At 42.0% G+C, this 15,504-nt stretch overlaps 1 protein-coding gene across 1 annotated transcript in view; it reads right to left on the bottom strand.

Annotated features, from left to right (window-relative positions):
* The window catches only part of Nhe3 (Na[+]/H[+] hydrogen exchanger 3), an 85,102-nt gene that overhangs the window by 47,588 nt on the left and 22,010 nt on the right, over nucleotides 1–15,504 (bottom strand). Inside the window, exons 13-15 of the mRNA XM_072286487.1 lie at nucleotides 13,657–13,708; nucleotides 4,479–4,591; nucleotides 1,579–1,687 (exon numbers count right to left, since the gene is read on the bottom strand). Coding sequence (XP_072142588.1) covers nucleotides 1,579–1,687; nucleotides 4,479–4,591; nucleotides 13,657–13,708 — 274 coding nt within the window. The remainder of the gene's footprint in view (nucleotides 1–1,578; nucleotides 1,688–4,478; nucleotides 4,592–13,656; nucleotides 13,709–15,504) is intronic.

Below are 15,504 nucleotides of genomic sequence, written 5' to 3'. Positions count from 1 at the left end.
TAAAATGTTGGCAATGAAGCGGTTACAAGGGCAAATGCACTAGTCTTAGATATGCTGACGTACGTTTACATGCATGTGCATTTAACAAGCAAGCAGCAGACAAGTGCAGATTAGGCAGCATCTTTTCCAATTGAAGCAAAGAGAAAGCAGAACAGTTAAAAAGCAAACACCCTAAAAATAAATATAGCAATGTCTAACAGCAGCTCAGATATAGAGGTCCAGAACAGGTGGCCTATCATCCCATGTTCACAGAGCAAGACAAATCGCACGGGAGTGTCTCTAACAATACGCAACTGTGGCATGGCTACATAAACAAATTCTGACAACAGAAACAGGAAAACGGTACTTCCTTCATAACAACATAAATTGCTGATTTTCAGTTCTGGTGTGCTGTCCACCGTTGATATGCTGATATGCTACAGGCATTTTGCTTTAAATAATTCCTAGATAAGCGCAGATAAAGATATTGTACAAAATTTCTACCCAAGTAAGACCAACGTAGCCACCACACCTATTAAAAACATGTACATGTCAGTAACTGTAAATGCCAGAGGAACTATTACAAGGCCCAAACTCAATTACTGGGATTATTCCAGTCATGTCCATAGTGACTAACCATTAACTCATGTATCTTTACAACAATACTAACAGTGATTGAAATGCTGATACAAAACATTTCTGTAAGTTACCAGTACAGTAAAGCCATTACCACAATGCCAGTGGTTGTTTGGCCCACCTTCTTAAGCCTTTCTCCAAACACTGATTGTTTTCAAAACAACCATAAGCCTGTAAACATGAAACTTGCTTTACATAAAGCCCACAGAGCAAACATTATGCTGCAGTACAGAGGTTATCACCATCACAGTGGCAGCCCATGTGAGCACCAAGAGCCCAAACAAAAGAAACACAGATAAGTAGCAAGGCACAGTTCTGAGAGGAGCTGTGCAAGGATTTCGTTCCAGTCGTGCCAGCAGTAACTGAGAACATTACTAACAGGGACAGCAAACACAAAACTGAAAGGAGCGGATGACAAGGACAAGTGCGTGCTTGCTTTGTCCACTTCTTCTAGCATGCCTTTGCTGTTCCTTGCACAAACGTGCAGAAGTTCACACTCACATTGTGCTATAGATAAGGCGCGTAGTATGAAACGGTGATGCTGCGAGAACCTGCACAAATGCCACGACAGCAACAGGGCAATATGGGTAAGTAGCAAGGCACAGTCACAGAGGCCATGCAAGGAGGCAGGCAGGCAGGAAGAGCAGCTTGCACCAGAGATGGCAGCAGGCAAAGGAGGAGGACAGCGAGGAATGCAGGAGAGAAAGACATCAGCAGTCACTGTGATGCGCGTGGTGGGAGGCCCGCAGGGACATTGACGAGTCAGTGGAAGGGTCACGAGAATGGGTGCCGAGCTTGAGCGAGCCAGTCGGCGGCTCATCGCCACGCATGCCCTCGTCCTCCTCAAAGCCACAAGTGGAGCTCGTGCCCCGCGGAGGACGGCGGTTGTTCATCTGCCAGAGAGTGGCGCAGGGGGCAGAACTCTTGCGAAAGGGGCGACACCGGCGAGCGAGGCAGCCTCACCTGCATCAGCTGCTCCGTAGAGGTGAGCACATGGGCCAAGGGCAGGCAGCACTGGGGCAGCGTGTCCAGCAGCGTCGGACGGCTGTGCGTCAGCAGGGGCTTCATGAATCTAGGGGGCCAAGTGAGTCAAGGACACAAACCTCAGAGCTTGCAACCTACACAGTCTCACTAAGGGCGTATTCTCCATGGTGAAGAAAGCACGAATGGACAAAGATGACTAAAGAACATGGAACGAGCACTTACGCTTTTTCAACCTATGGAAAATGGTTTTATTAGCAACATTTACATATACCAAATTTTTAGGTTTTACAGAATTTTTAAAAATCACCTGTACCACCAATAATTACATTCCTTGAGCTGGTACATTTAAAGAGGCGGACATTACTCGCAGAAGCAAACCAAATACATGTTCAACTAATTAACAGGAATTCACTAATTAATCTTATTAATTATTTTACAGTACATATTGCAACTTACGAATTGTAGCAGGTAAGTTTGCAAGGCGTATCCACTTAGCATAAATTTTCATGACACCAGTTTTGAAATAATTATTGCGAAAGTGTACAATGAAATATATGGCCATTCCAGTTATTATTGTGCTTCAATGAATAAAAGAACACTTTGTTAAAAAAGTAAGTGGAACAGCAGTGCATTTTTACCGTGACTTTGATGGCACATATCTCAAAACCCATGCCATACTCAAAACTTGTTTCTAGTGGATATGCTTTGCAAAGTAACCGGCTACAATTGGTAAACTGCAAGTTGATCATGTGTTTCGATTTCTTGTGCAGGTAATGTCCGCCTCTGAATATTCCAGCTCAAGGAATGAAATTATGCTATGTGTCACACATGATTTTAAAAATTCTTGTAAAACTTAAGAATGATCACTTTTTATATGAACCGCAGTGCACAAGCAGGCCTAAAGAATAGCTAATTAGCAGCAGGAACAAAGGTGAGAATACACCCCCAAAATATCTGCCACTACACACAAGAGGCCTCCGGAAATTTATTCAGGAAAATGATCTCGCTCATCTGTATCCACACTGCTGACAAGCTGGTACTGAGTATGACTGAGCAGGTTTGATTCCCAGATGCTGCAGCTGCATTACTGTGCAAGTGGAATGCAAAAAGCTTGTACAGTCGCCGACTGATTTTTCGGACTCCAAAAATTCGGACATGCTCGATTATTCGGTCTGCTTAACTGCACTGCCATTCTCCCCGTGGACAATAATGTATCACAACTGCCGAAAGTTTGGACACCTTGCAACCTCTCGTCTGATTTTTCGGACACTCCTTGAGCCAACTCGATCGAGAGCACCATGCACCGACTCTGACCGGTGCATGGTTCAACTTGCTGAATGCCATTTTTGTTTTGAACGGAGCCTCCTTGCTGCCTGACGAAGTGGCGCTACTGCAAATCCCCGCTCATCATCATCGTTTCTGCCTGGTTCGATAGAGTGGCTACAGCAGTTCCGGTCTCAGCTTAGTAAGCCATGTCAAGACAATCCAGCAGCTGATTTGTTTCTTTCTGCATGCACGATGCTGCGAGTAGGCCATGTTTTTCGTTTGGGCGACTGGTGTCTGCGTGACGGCGTGGTGATGTTTGCTTTGTGTGCTGTGTTGAGGTCGCGGTGATGCAACGCAGCATACGGAAACATCGCGTCAAGTGTCTAATGGTGCCGACAGTGCCTGCGCAGACTGCACTGGGGAATGCCGGCAAGCGGGTGCCGGGAAGCCTAGGATTTTTCGCCTTCCGATGTGCTCCCTACTGACGCCGAAAATGTTCTGCCGAGGCCTGCGCAGTGGTTGCATTGCAATTCCAGACACCATCTCATTTGACAGTTTCACAGGTACTGATACTGCTGTACTAACATGCGCAGAACTCGACGACAGCGAGATCATTCGTCAGGTTTCTGCTGCGCCGCCAGACAATGACTGAGTTGGAAGATGACGCACCATGTGCTACGCTGCCGTCCCATGCAGAGCATGTACAAGCAGTGACTATGCTTTCAGCCACCTATAGTGACCGTACAACCCTCTCAGAGATTCAGGTTTATCTGATTGCGCGTAAACGGAACAGCGTGCAACGGCGCGTTCACAATTTCTTCAAGCCTACTGCCGAGCCCGAATAAGTGTGTGGAAATAAAGGATTTTTTGTTTTTTAATCTGCTTTTTTGGACACCTGTTTATTCGGACATTTCCACAGTTCCCTTGAGGTCCGAATAAACAGTCGGCAACTGTATAGTGATATCTCAGTGTGCAGTGAAGCACCTAAAGTGGTGAAAATTAATCCAAAACACTCTGCTACAGTATCACTCATAGCCAGACTATGGTTTTAGGGTGTTAAATCTCACAGATTATGATATTTTTCTAGATCTGAAATGGGTTGACAAGTTTAGGGTAGGGTAAAAATGAAATCGTTACATAAAAGATGCAGGCTAATCCATCTATGTAGCCTAATCAATGCACAATTACAGGTCAACTTTTGAAAAACACACATAACGGCAAATAATGTTGCAGGTGATCACCAATAATATGATCCTACCATGGCTACACCTGGGTCTTGCCTCCCATTTTACAACACTTTGAGCCTATCTAGCTGTCTGAACCTGCTTTGACAATACTGATTCTAGAAGGTGCTCAAAATACAAAAGTCTACAATCTCTCTGCAATCATCTGCAGAATGTACCAGCCAACGTAGCAAATCTATGGTTTGTTATGTGGTTTAACAATATGCATAAAGGGTGAAGCTCACTCTGGGTGAACTTCTACAAACATCCTCCACAAGTAAAACTTCATTATCTCATCACATATGCTCTCTCCAGCTGTGCTAGTAAATCTTTTACACAAGCAGTCAAAACAGGGAGCCTCTGCAAACATGGCCATACGACAAAGGATACTTGACATCAAAGTTGTACCACTTGCGCACTAGCCAAGCCTTTTCATAGGGAGTCCTTGATTCTGGCTGTGGTGGTGGGCTCTGCAATTCTGGCGGTGTTTGCACCTGGCCAGCCTGAGTACAAGAAAATAATGCAGCAAAGGCATCATGTTTACAGCTGCCATAAAACAGCGCCAGCAAGAAGAAACATTTCATAACAGGTCCAGATCTGCTAGTAATAACAATATAAAATTTTCTAAGACAATAAGTTAGGGCTTCATGATATCATCATTAGGCTTGAAAAACAGTGCGCAGATAAGACAAAGACAGCTTAAAAGTATTAATAGTATATAAGGCTTCTAAAGTACTCCAGCCAATAAAGTAAAACAGATGTTGAGCTGTGCAATATTAAATCAAAACTATACTTTATCACACAAAAGGCTCATTTCTACAGCACGTTTGCGCAAATATTGCTGTTATCTTTGCTGAAGACTGCCTAACATTGAATGAACACACCAACAATAACAAAGCTCGAACAGAGCTAGCCATGAAAATATTTGGTTATATGCAGCAGAAATAAGCATATGGCACTAATAGTGATGATTAACAGAATTCTACATTCATCGAAATTCTCTTAGTCAATTTCAGCAGCTTGTTTGTCCAATACACAGCTTACCAACATGCATGGTGCCATTTTCGTCTCACAAGCAGCTCCACAAAAACATACGACTCTGACATTAGTCAAGAATTTCAAGCATTGCATGGTTAATGTCATGCAGACAATTGTTAGCGAGCTGACTATGCAGGCATTAGTGCAAAAATAGCAAGCCACTTTGTACACCATTCACATGCTACGTAAGTCATGCGGAGGGAGTGAAGGCCCACTAGCATGCGCCTCAACTAATTCAAGTTCAGTAACTTAACCACCCCTCCAATAACAAAACGACATTTTTTAATTGTTCTGTAACTGAAGAAGTTAAAACACTACAAGCACACAGGCATGCAATAACTAGCCTTTCATACATACCTTCTTAAAAAAGCGAAAAGAATTAAATTTCTGCCTGACAATGTCTGACACCAAGGCAAATTAATACAATCTCATAAGTCCTTTATAGCCACATGCTTATCAACCATGGCTGAAGAGCGAGATTCAAGCTCAGTATACAAAAGCATGATTATGAAACATGCAACTTCAACACAACCAGCAAATTATTGTTTTCATGCTCCATGAGTCTAAGCTCAAATGCTTCGATGACAGAAATTCAACTTAGAAATGTGGTAGCATGGAAACCTAAAACAGAGCTACACCACGAAGCAGACTGCTTTGACATAATGTGCACAAAACATAAACTGAATCATAGTCATGTGTACAGCATACTTTTATTAAAATGAATGTGCAAGAACCAGCCAAGGCAGAAACAGTGAATCTGTTATTTTTTAAACCACAATTCTTATCCTCTCTCTTAAATACCACGGTCCCACAAAAGCTGCACCTTATTGCAGAAAACACAAGGTAAAAAGATACTATGCAAAACAGACGAGAAGGGAGCCTGCATGCTTCTCGCTTTTCGTGCTCGTCTGTTTTGAGCAACATCTTTTTCCTAAGCATCATGAATCAACTAGGCCCAGCATCAAGTTTTAACAAGATGGTAAGTTACGTATGTTGATGGTGCAGCAGCATTTTATGCTCACACCAGCTTTGAGGTGTGGTGTAGGCGGTTATTTCTGGCCACTGACACAGGCTCAGATAAGTTAGCACACACAAAAAAAACCAGCCCCTATAGGTTACTTTGAATAAAATCAATGTAACTTGAATTACATCAGTCTTCACATGGGCCCCATGCAGGCAGTTGAAGTCAGATAGCAACATTAATGACAAAACCTTTCTTTAGTCTTTACCATGCTGACCGTCAGCTTGGCGGCAAACAAAAACACATTTGCTATAAAGGTAAACAAAAACTGCAGCAAAAAAAAAATATTATGAGAAAAGCAGCAATGCAGTTGACAGTCAAGATATATTTTAAAGGGGTCCTGAACCACCCCTCAGGTTTGGTGAAAAAAAAACAGTCTGCAGATAGCATACGCTGCTGTAAGATCAGCCAAATTTTGCAGTCACGTGTGGCACAGAGAGCACTGGAACTCGCAAGCTCAGCGCGAAGTCACCTTTCTCACAAACACTCTCTTTTCAACAGAAGCCTGTTCCTCACTTTTTTCTGGATGCTCTATTTCGTAGCAGATTCCCATGTGCGGCTGCTTTTGGCCAACAGCCAACATTAATCAAGAAGGGTATCTGGATTAGTGCACTTCTTCCTACTGTTACTGTGTATCATTATTAATGCAGTTTAAGGAACAGGCTGAAGTAAGCAAAAATCTGTTTTCGAATTTCAATAATAATTACATACTTTCGGAAGAAGCCAATTATTGTCTGCTGAGGCTCTGCTGTGGCCGCCTGCATAGAAATTACACTTTGGCCCCCCTGCTTATCACTGTCGTAGCCTTCAGGCCTCGCTAATTTAAACTAGTTTTGAATACCCAACTAGCCTTGAACCACGTGTAACTTAAGGTCAGACCATACGCACACTTGTTAGCGTGCGCTCACTCCTGACCGCTCCTGCCTTGGCGGACTTCGCTTCGTATTGAGCTAATGATTGTGCTTCAAGATGTGCAAGTTGGATGTGGCTGCTGATTGTCAGTCAAGCTGATGCAGGGCAATACGGTCCACACCACTCAGCACAGCCACATGAACACAGCCATATGAATGCAAGCATGCACTCAAGCACTGTTGTGCACAAAGCAAATGCTGCACATGAGCGCTATAGTTGCATGAAGCTGCGGTCTGCTACACAGCATAGATACCGTGGCCGCCGCGGGATACTGCAACGAGTCCGCTGACTGAGCACACTGCAGCTCGCCGAGGACAACCACGTTTGGCGTGCCATAGGTGCCAAAATCGTAGTAAGGTCAATCAAATTTGAACTGCGTACCACAGTGATGTTCAGTAAGCGAAACATTGTGGGCACGCCCCACTCCAACAAAGCCTTCGCACTTTCAGGCACTGAAGGAGCGGAAGCACCGTGAAGGTGGTGCTTGATTGCCAATAAGTCTGCTTCTGCTGAACGCATTGAAGTACTTTTTACAGCAAAGTATTTCTGATATGGCTTATTTAACCTTCGAATCCATTTCTCCACTTCAACGAAAAGTGGTTCAGAGCCCCTTAAAAAAAAAAAAAAAAAAAATGTTTAGTAAGAGTTTAGGGTAGTTGCTATTTTAATGCAAAATTCAGCATCAAACCAACAACAAAAACAGAATAGAGTGGGAAATGTTTTCATTTGAAAGTCTGTTTAGACATCTTCCATAATATTCCAGCATGCTTTTCACATATTGAGCACGTGGTGGGGCTATGGAGCTTGAAAAATCAATTCGTGAACATTTTTTTATGCTAGTCAGTATGCGTTTCACACTTAACAATCCACGTAGTCTATTCATGCAGTAATAAAGTAGCAGACACACCCATACTCAAAGAAAAAAAATGCAACAGTCCTTAGACAATTTTGCTGGCATTCAATTTGTACGTAGATATTTACTATGTAGGTATAATGTTGCTATTGACAAAGGTCTACTGTGGATGCATTTCTGTGCTCAGAAATGTTTTTGTCTGATAACAGTACACCCACAAAGCAAAGAATGATTTCATAATGATGAAAATTTTTCATAATCCATACCGAATATCTAAAGCCACAGTGGCCGTGTTGAAAATGCACTGCCATTACCATTCACATCATGCTCACCATACGTCAAAAAAGTCACTATATAATGCTTCCGATCTCTACGTGCACAGCACCTGCTTCATGAAAGGTCATCTCAATGATGCCTAGCAGGAAGTACAGTAGTCAGTCACGGCATAAAAAAAAATATTTGCGAGTGAACTGAAATCATCATACTGAATATTGGTTATAAATTCACTACAAACAAAACATTTTACAGTGAACAGACTCATCACACTCGCCTTAAGTAGCAATTCACCTTGCTTGTCACTGAAGCTAAGTGTGTGGTGCACTGTATAAATAGATTCAGAAGAGACCTTAAATTATGCCTTTTTGAGTAGTTAAAAGGGACCTAATCACCTTTCGGTAAGCTAAATATGTCACTAGGAAGCAAATATAGATAAGCTTGGTGCTAATGCATAAACTTGGCACTAATGCCCAAACTTTCCACCAATAGGGAGCAGAGTTTGCGTAGCCATAAACAACACCAAGCAAAGGTTATATCGTCAACAGCCTAGCAGCTTCAATATGGTACCTACAAAAACTCAATTTCACAATAGTGAGTAACATTAGCAACAACACACAGTGACGAGACGACATATCACTGAGCGCCAGTCAGCCCAGCTGCAGTGTGGTAGTATCAGCAGTAGCCTGCCTGCCTTCGTGTATGACTCGGCAACAGTGCAGTGCATGCCACTGACCTGCGAGTGCAAAGCACATCACTGCACTAACTTAGGCCCATCGACATTGCATGATATGCAGAAGCCATTCCAGAAGCTAAAAGCTACCAGCATAGGCAGTGCAAAGAGAAGCTCCTTACCACCCCGTTTTGAGTAGCCTGATAACCCTGAAAGGTGCAAGAGAACAATGTGCCCCACTTTATACGCAGCAAAATATTCACGTACACAAAGCATGGCAGAAATTAAAGCAGTTTAAGAAGCCTTACACCAACAACTGCAAACAGAGAGACATCACAGTGAAACCTTCAAAGCTTGTAGCAGTAATAGACATAAATCAACTTGCTTAACTGGCTGAGTCAGCCAGTCTTGTCAGCTACATGCAAACCAGTGCACTAGTTACCAAAACAACTATCAAATGTCCTATGCAGCTAATACTGGTGACCGCATTGCCTTTGCATTTGATTTTTAGTTCTCAATAAATAAACTTATATACTGCAGGGCTCAGCACTATCAGTGACATATGTAATTTCAATATCATTTTCAGAATATACATTTTTTTTTTCATGTATGATTCAATGACACGGTAGGTAACTGACCAAAAGCAGGCCTCTAAGCTACAGTTTTCCATTACTGCAGTACCATTTGTTGGTTGCAATGCTAACAGACAAGATATGCACAACTGAAGTGATATTAAAGAAACAACTGTCTGTCCGCCAAGAGGATACATGGAAAGCAAATTGTGCTGTGTAAACACAATCCTGTGAATTTTGAACATGCTCAGACGATCAGTGCCATTATGATGATGGTGATGTATAGGATTTTTTGGCCAGTAATGGCCAAAGAGCACCAAGAATCTCGGGAGATCAGTGTCATGATGGTACTGCACTTTTTATTATGGCACAGGTGCACCTCATCCTGTAGCTGATTCTGCAGCCATATATGTTGCATTCAGATCCAAGTTTGTTTCATTAGTGGTGCATATATACAGGAGATGTTCAGAAAGGGTTCCCTTAGTTCTAGCTACTCTTAGTTACACAATAATATATAACTAAAGAGGCGCCAATCGCATCATTGCTGATGCTCCTGGAAAGCAACCCTGGTCAAGAAAAGGGCAAGAGCTGCAAAAGCACCAGCTGGCTGGGCAACACTAGTTTGGTGCTACAGATATTTGCACCACAAATGTTACTACTAAATGATCTTGGCAAGACAAAGAAAACTTATCCTTGTTTATGCATTTTTTGATGGTTGTAGCACAAATATAGGTGATTATAACACATTGACCCACTCCATGAGGAGCTCTGTTGGACTAGCTCACTGCTCTTTAATCAAATGTCCGTGTTTCCTAAAATTAAGATAAGTGTGGGCATGACATTTTCAACTTGTCTTTGTGTTTGTGTGCGTAAAAGGAAGGCCCAAACCTTATAAAGATCAGCAAGAACACTGGCAAGCATTAGGGCACATTAAATAACTTATTATAATACCTGTTTCTGCAAACCGGTTAGGTAACCATGAGGTGGATGCGTCATGGTGTACTGGCTTGCTCCTTTCGTGCTACTATATGTAAGCACAGTCAGACAAATATCTGCACAATACTATCGTTTATGTTTTTTATGGGCAACATTGTCATACCTAGCCTTATTGTTTTGCAACATGAGCAAATTTTGCTCAGTGTCATGACATCACGGTAATGTTGATGGCACCAGGTCTGCCATTTCAAGATCCACTTTAGTGTCAAATTAAAGTACTATATGTTTCTCAACCTTCACAATTCCTAAACATCTTCCTTTTAGCACAATAAACATGTGCTAGTCTGTGCAGCTTCAAAAATATATGTCAGTAAACCTTCAAGCCTGTTCTTCAGATTCTACTCTGCCTGCCCTGCAATTAGGCCACAACCATTCGGCCATGGGCTGCTACTGTGTGATGTAGATATAGAAAAAGGAACAATCGAGTCTTGGTTTTCCACAAATTACCAATATTTCCAGACTCCCAATTTGCCACCCAAATGCCACTAGATGATACAGTTAACTAATGAAGCTCTACTTACTGCCTGAATTTATTAACTGGAAGGTTAGTCAATAAAAGAAACCTTAAAGAGCAACTTTGACAATTTTTCGATGTCCACTGACTCTAATAAAATATTAAATATACCTTCTCCTTTCCACTCTGATTATCTGTACCAAACGATATGACTGCAAGTCATTCAGATTTCCTGAAAATGATTTTTAAACAATGGTTACCTGTTCTTGACTCATGCCCACAAATGCATGACTTTTTAATGGCCACCATATGTTCTTGACACCAGCGTCTACACCACTACTTCGCCCAGAAATGACAAAGCTGACTCCTTATTCTACAAGACAACAGCCGACAATCATCGTTTTGACAGATGTGATCACTGGTGCTTCTTCTCTTGCCAAAGCACAATGAGTTGAGCTTAGGGCTCATCAGCTGCCTCGCATGGTGACGACTGGTCAAAAGTAAATGGCGCTCATACTGCCGCTAAAATTGCCGCTGTCTAGTTCAACAGAGTTGGAAAAGCTCTCCATGTCGTCAGAAGACATTGTCAGCTTCACTTTTTTAGCGTAAGCACATGTACTGCGCGTCTAAATTATGGTAGTGTAGGTCCAACGTCATTGACTCATTGTATACACGTCCCACGAAGCAGCTACACGTTTCGGTTTCGGTACCTTGTTTATTGGTTATTTAAAACTATTGACGAGTTTCTAAGCAAACTGAACCACCCTAAAGGTACCAGGACTGCCCATGCCATTTGAAAATGACAATATGCTAATATTGTTTTAAAAAATTTCTGAACTGGGTAAAGTATCTTTCAATGATGTCGCACCCAGTTATAATGAACTTCACTTCCTTAAGAGATTTCGCCATTATATTTGAGCATTTGTAATAGGTTGACCATCCATAAAGAAAAAGAAAAATGAGACAGAAAACTTTACTGTGAAAGAGCCAGTAATAAGCTTGTTTTTCTTTGTTTGCCCCCTTTCTTTTTTCTGCCTTTTTTTTGGAAACGTTTGGCACAGGCTTTTCGTGAGGACTTGCCAATTCAAGGACAATGTGTAAGCAGTTGAAGAACTCAGAATCTGTGGCACTGCCTCCCCATTTTCATAACGAGGCAAATAAGCGCATTTAAAAATGTTATGTTCAACTAACAAACAAACATGAGGAAGCGTGCAAATGCTTTAATAAAATGAGAATGAAGCATGCATGAAACTTCCATTCTCATGGCTGTGCAATTTAGGCTGCTTTCTTGATGACTTTCATGAATATGTAACTCTGGAAGATTCCCACAGTGTGTCGCACACAGTGAAATGAGCACAGAATGTAGCAACAAGACAGGAGTGAAGCAGATTGTGGCAAGTGAGGTCTTTATAAAGACCTTCAGGTCCTCACAAGCTTGTTGTGGTACGGAAAGGCAAGCGTACAAAACTTGAACACGAGAAGAATAACTCAAGCACTGTATCATTTGTGCATGTTTGTGCACCGTTTTTTCCCACCAGGAATCCCTGCCAACTTGTTCAGATTTCTGTCGTTCACGTTATGTCGTCCACGTTCGTTATACCCGTCACAGGGAGCCATTGCCCACCGAAGTATTACAACAGTGAAGGTGCCTTCGTTCCTAATGAACGCACATTCATACAACTGGAATTGTTATAAGTGGGCTGAACAGTAATTACTTTTTCACCAAATGCCAGAAGTTAGCCTACCTCATATTTTGATTTCATTTTTTTTCATATCAAACTTTTATAGCTTTTAAGTCTTTCCTCATGCTCTATGTCCATCTTTAAATTCTATTAGATGTGACAGCACCAGACCCCAGGATCAAAAATGCAATGTTGCCCAGCCCTGTATGCCTTCACCAGTTTCAAAGAAGACAAGGGTGTAGCCAACCGACTTTTTGAAGCACCACTCAGAAACGGGGATCTTATCTTTCAATACAGTGAAACCTCGTTAAGTCGGCACTCAATTACAATATCCATATATTTCATACACATGGAATGTGTATGAAAATATACATCCCACCAAACATATATGCTGATATATATGGTGATATACGGTGTAAGAAGCTCATCCATCAATTTAACACTAATTTGACATGCACTGGTCAATTTGACCACACGTCACACATCGTGAGTGCCATGCAGGGTATTTCAGCGATGAGGAGAGCTGGAGAAGTGCACACACAATGTTGCAGTCAGCATGATTGCGACGCTATCAGATCAGAGCATTGCCAGCACAATCCAAAGCAATCTAATCCAGGACGTTTCGCACTACAACATTAAAGCATGGGAAGTAGAATTTAAGTCCTTGAACAATTGCTTTTGCGCATGATGGATGAATCCTCCAATGTATGAATTCAAGGATGGCGTAGCACGTCTGACTGTCCACCCTGTTAGCTGCACCAATTGGTTGCCATGCCACCAAATCAAGCTATCTCATGCAAAAGCCACTATTCATACCCTAAGAGGAACATGGCATAAAAACAAGCACTTATTTTTTGCAGCAAATGTTCATACCCAGACAGTGAGGATGGTACAGTTGGCTATGTACTCGTCCGTTGCTCAATCAGAGTTCATCACCAAGCGTTCTCGCGGTGGTCTTACATTAAATGCTTAATAATTTGATGTTTTTTTGAGAATCTTGTGAAATACAAACTAATGAGTTTCTACTATAATTTATCTTTGGACGCAGCAAGAAAAAGAGCAAGAAGGAGAAAAGAAAGAAGGGCAGCACTCACAGGCCTGATACCAGTGAACTGAAGCATTTCATGCTCCTCTTCGATTCCCACCCTAAAGCAAGACAGAAAAGAGACATGGTAATTTCACTGCTTCACGAAGTGTTCATCAGGGACAAAAGTTGCCGGCTCACAAGTGCTACAATAAAAATATGAATTTCGCTGCAGCCTGGCACAAAAGCATAAGGTTGATCATTGTGCTGCTGTGTTTGCACATCAAAGTTCATGCTGTATCTCTTTATCCCCTGTTGAGTGCTTAATTGAAAGGGGGTTGTCTGTTTTTCTTTTCTTGCACAATCCACGGTCAAGAAACTTATCTAAAAATTTTAATTAATTTCCCACAAGTATTCTGCATGACATTATTGCAAGTCTAACGTCACTGCCGATACAAAGTAGCAATCCACAAAAAAAATCAAATGACTGCATGCATATTATTTGTATTATATAGAGCACAACTTGCACCAACCATAGTGCTGCAGTACCATTCAATTTCTATGTCCCTTTGATTCTTTTTATGTTACACGCTATTCCTGATTTGCTGACACTGCTCCCCAAAACTTCTTACAAAATTTCTAAGAGTTAACAAGGCTCATGTTAGATGCAGTCACTTAATATTTATTTACCAACAAACAAAATGACAAATTCAATCCAACAGAACACCCTATGACCTAAACGTGTGGCCCAACGTTACAGGCTTACTAAGCAAGCAAATGAATATAAAGTCCCTACCATACGAGGCTAATCATAAACGAGTGGCTATGCATCGCACATCTTCAAAGCCATGTGTGCTTGTTCTACGCACAGGGTGTCTACCAAGTTGACATTTCCAAATTCCTCGAGTTTTCCAGGTTTTCCCCGAGTGCCTTTGCAATATCCATTGAGTGATGCAGAATATGTTTTATGTCAAGACGGGCGGAAACCATGCCGCCCAATGCTGTCACTCTCGAGTAAGCATGTGAAAAATATTTTAAAGAAAACGACTTACTCCAGTTTGAATACTAATGAGTAGTAAAAAGAATAGAAGGGAGAGGTTGGTAAAATGCACAGCAAATAAAATGCCTTTGAATAAAATTGCAAATCGAGTTGGACATTCTCAAATACGAATAACAAGGAGATGCATACAGAAGCAAATATTTTCGAATATGAGCTATTTCTATCAACTGATAGCAAGCTCAGTGGTATGAGGCCCGAACTTTGTCACAATTGAGATTCTCTCTAAACAGCTCTTAAGTCAACCTCAACTGTCCTGGCATACTCTGAGCCCACGCACGACGCCTCACTGTTGTGTTTCACTGCTTTAAAGAGTTTATATTGGTTTGGATGAGGGACACCTGCATGTCGGCATCAGCCAACACTGTTTTTTGAGCTCAAGCTCCTTCAAAACAGCAGTGGCATGCTTCCTTTCCCGTTCATTCCTCAATGCGTAGGTCCTTTCTGTTCTTGTCTTCCTTCTGCCACTCGTTCGCCCCACGGACCATTTGAAGCATCTTCTTGATCAGTTGCACTGTTCACGTCCGATTTTTCGAACTGCCTAGGGGCCGTGAAAACGTCTGAAAAATCGGCCAGTTGTAAAAAATGAATGCATGTCTTTTAGTGCCCATAAGGGCTCAAACCGCCACAGGAACATTCGAAAAAGCTCTGAAGGCCTGTCGGTACACGTATTAGGCATATCGGTGCTCGTATTGTGACAGGAGATACTGGGTGCACACGTGTATTATTAAGGAATACATGCTGTGTCTCGTGGCAACAGCCCCTTCCCATGCTTGTTATGCTTAAACGCAATACTTTTGTGCATGTTTCACCAAGTAGCATTCCTGTACAAAGGCGAAGCTGACATTCGGGAACCGGCAT

Source organism: Dermacentor andersoni, chromosome 2 (genome assembly GCF_023375885.2).
Source record: "Dermacentor andersoni chromosome 2, qqDerAnde1_hic_scaffold, whole genome shotgun sequence".
Lineage (NCBI taxonomy): Eukaryota > Metazoa > Arthropoda > Arachnida > Ixodida > Ixodidae > Dermacentor > Dermacentor andersoni.
This window is presented reverse-complemented; position numbering and strand designations above follow the sequence as displayed.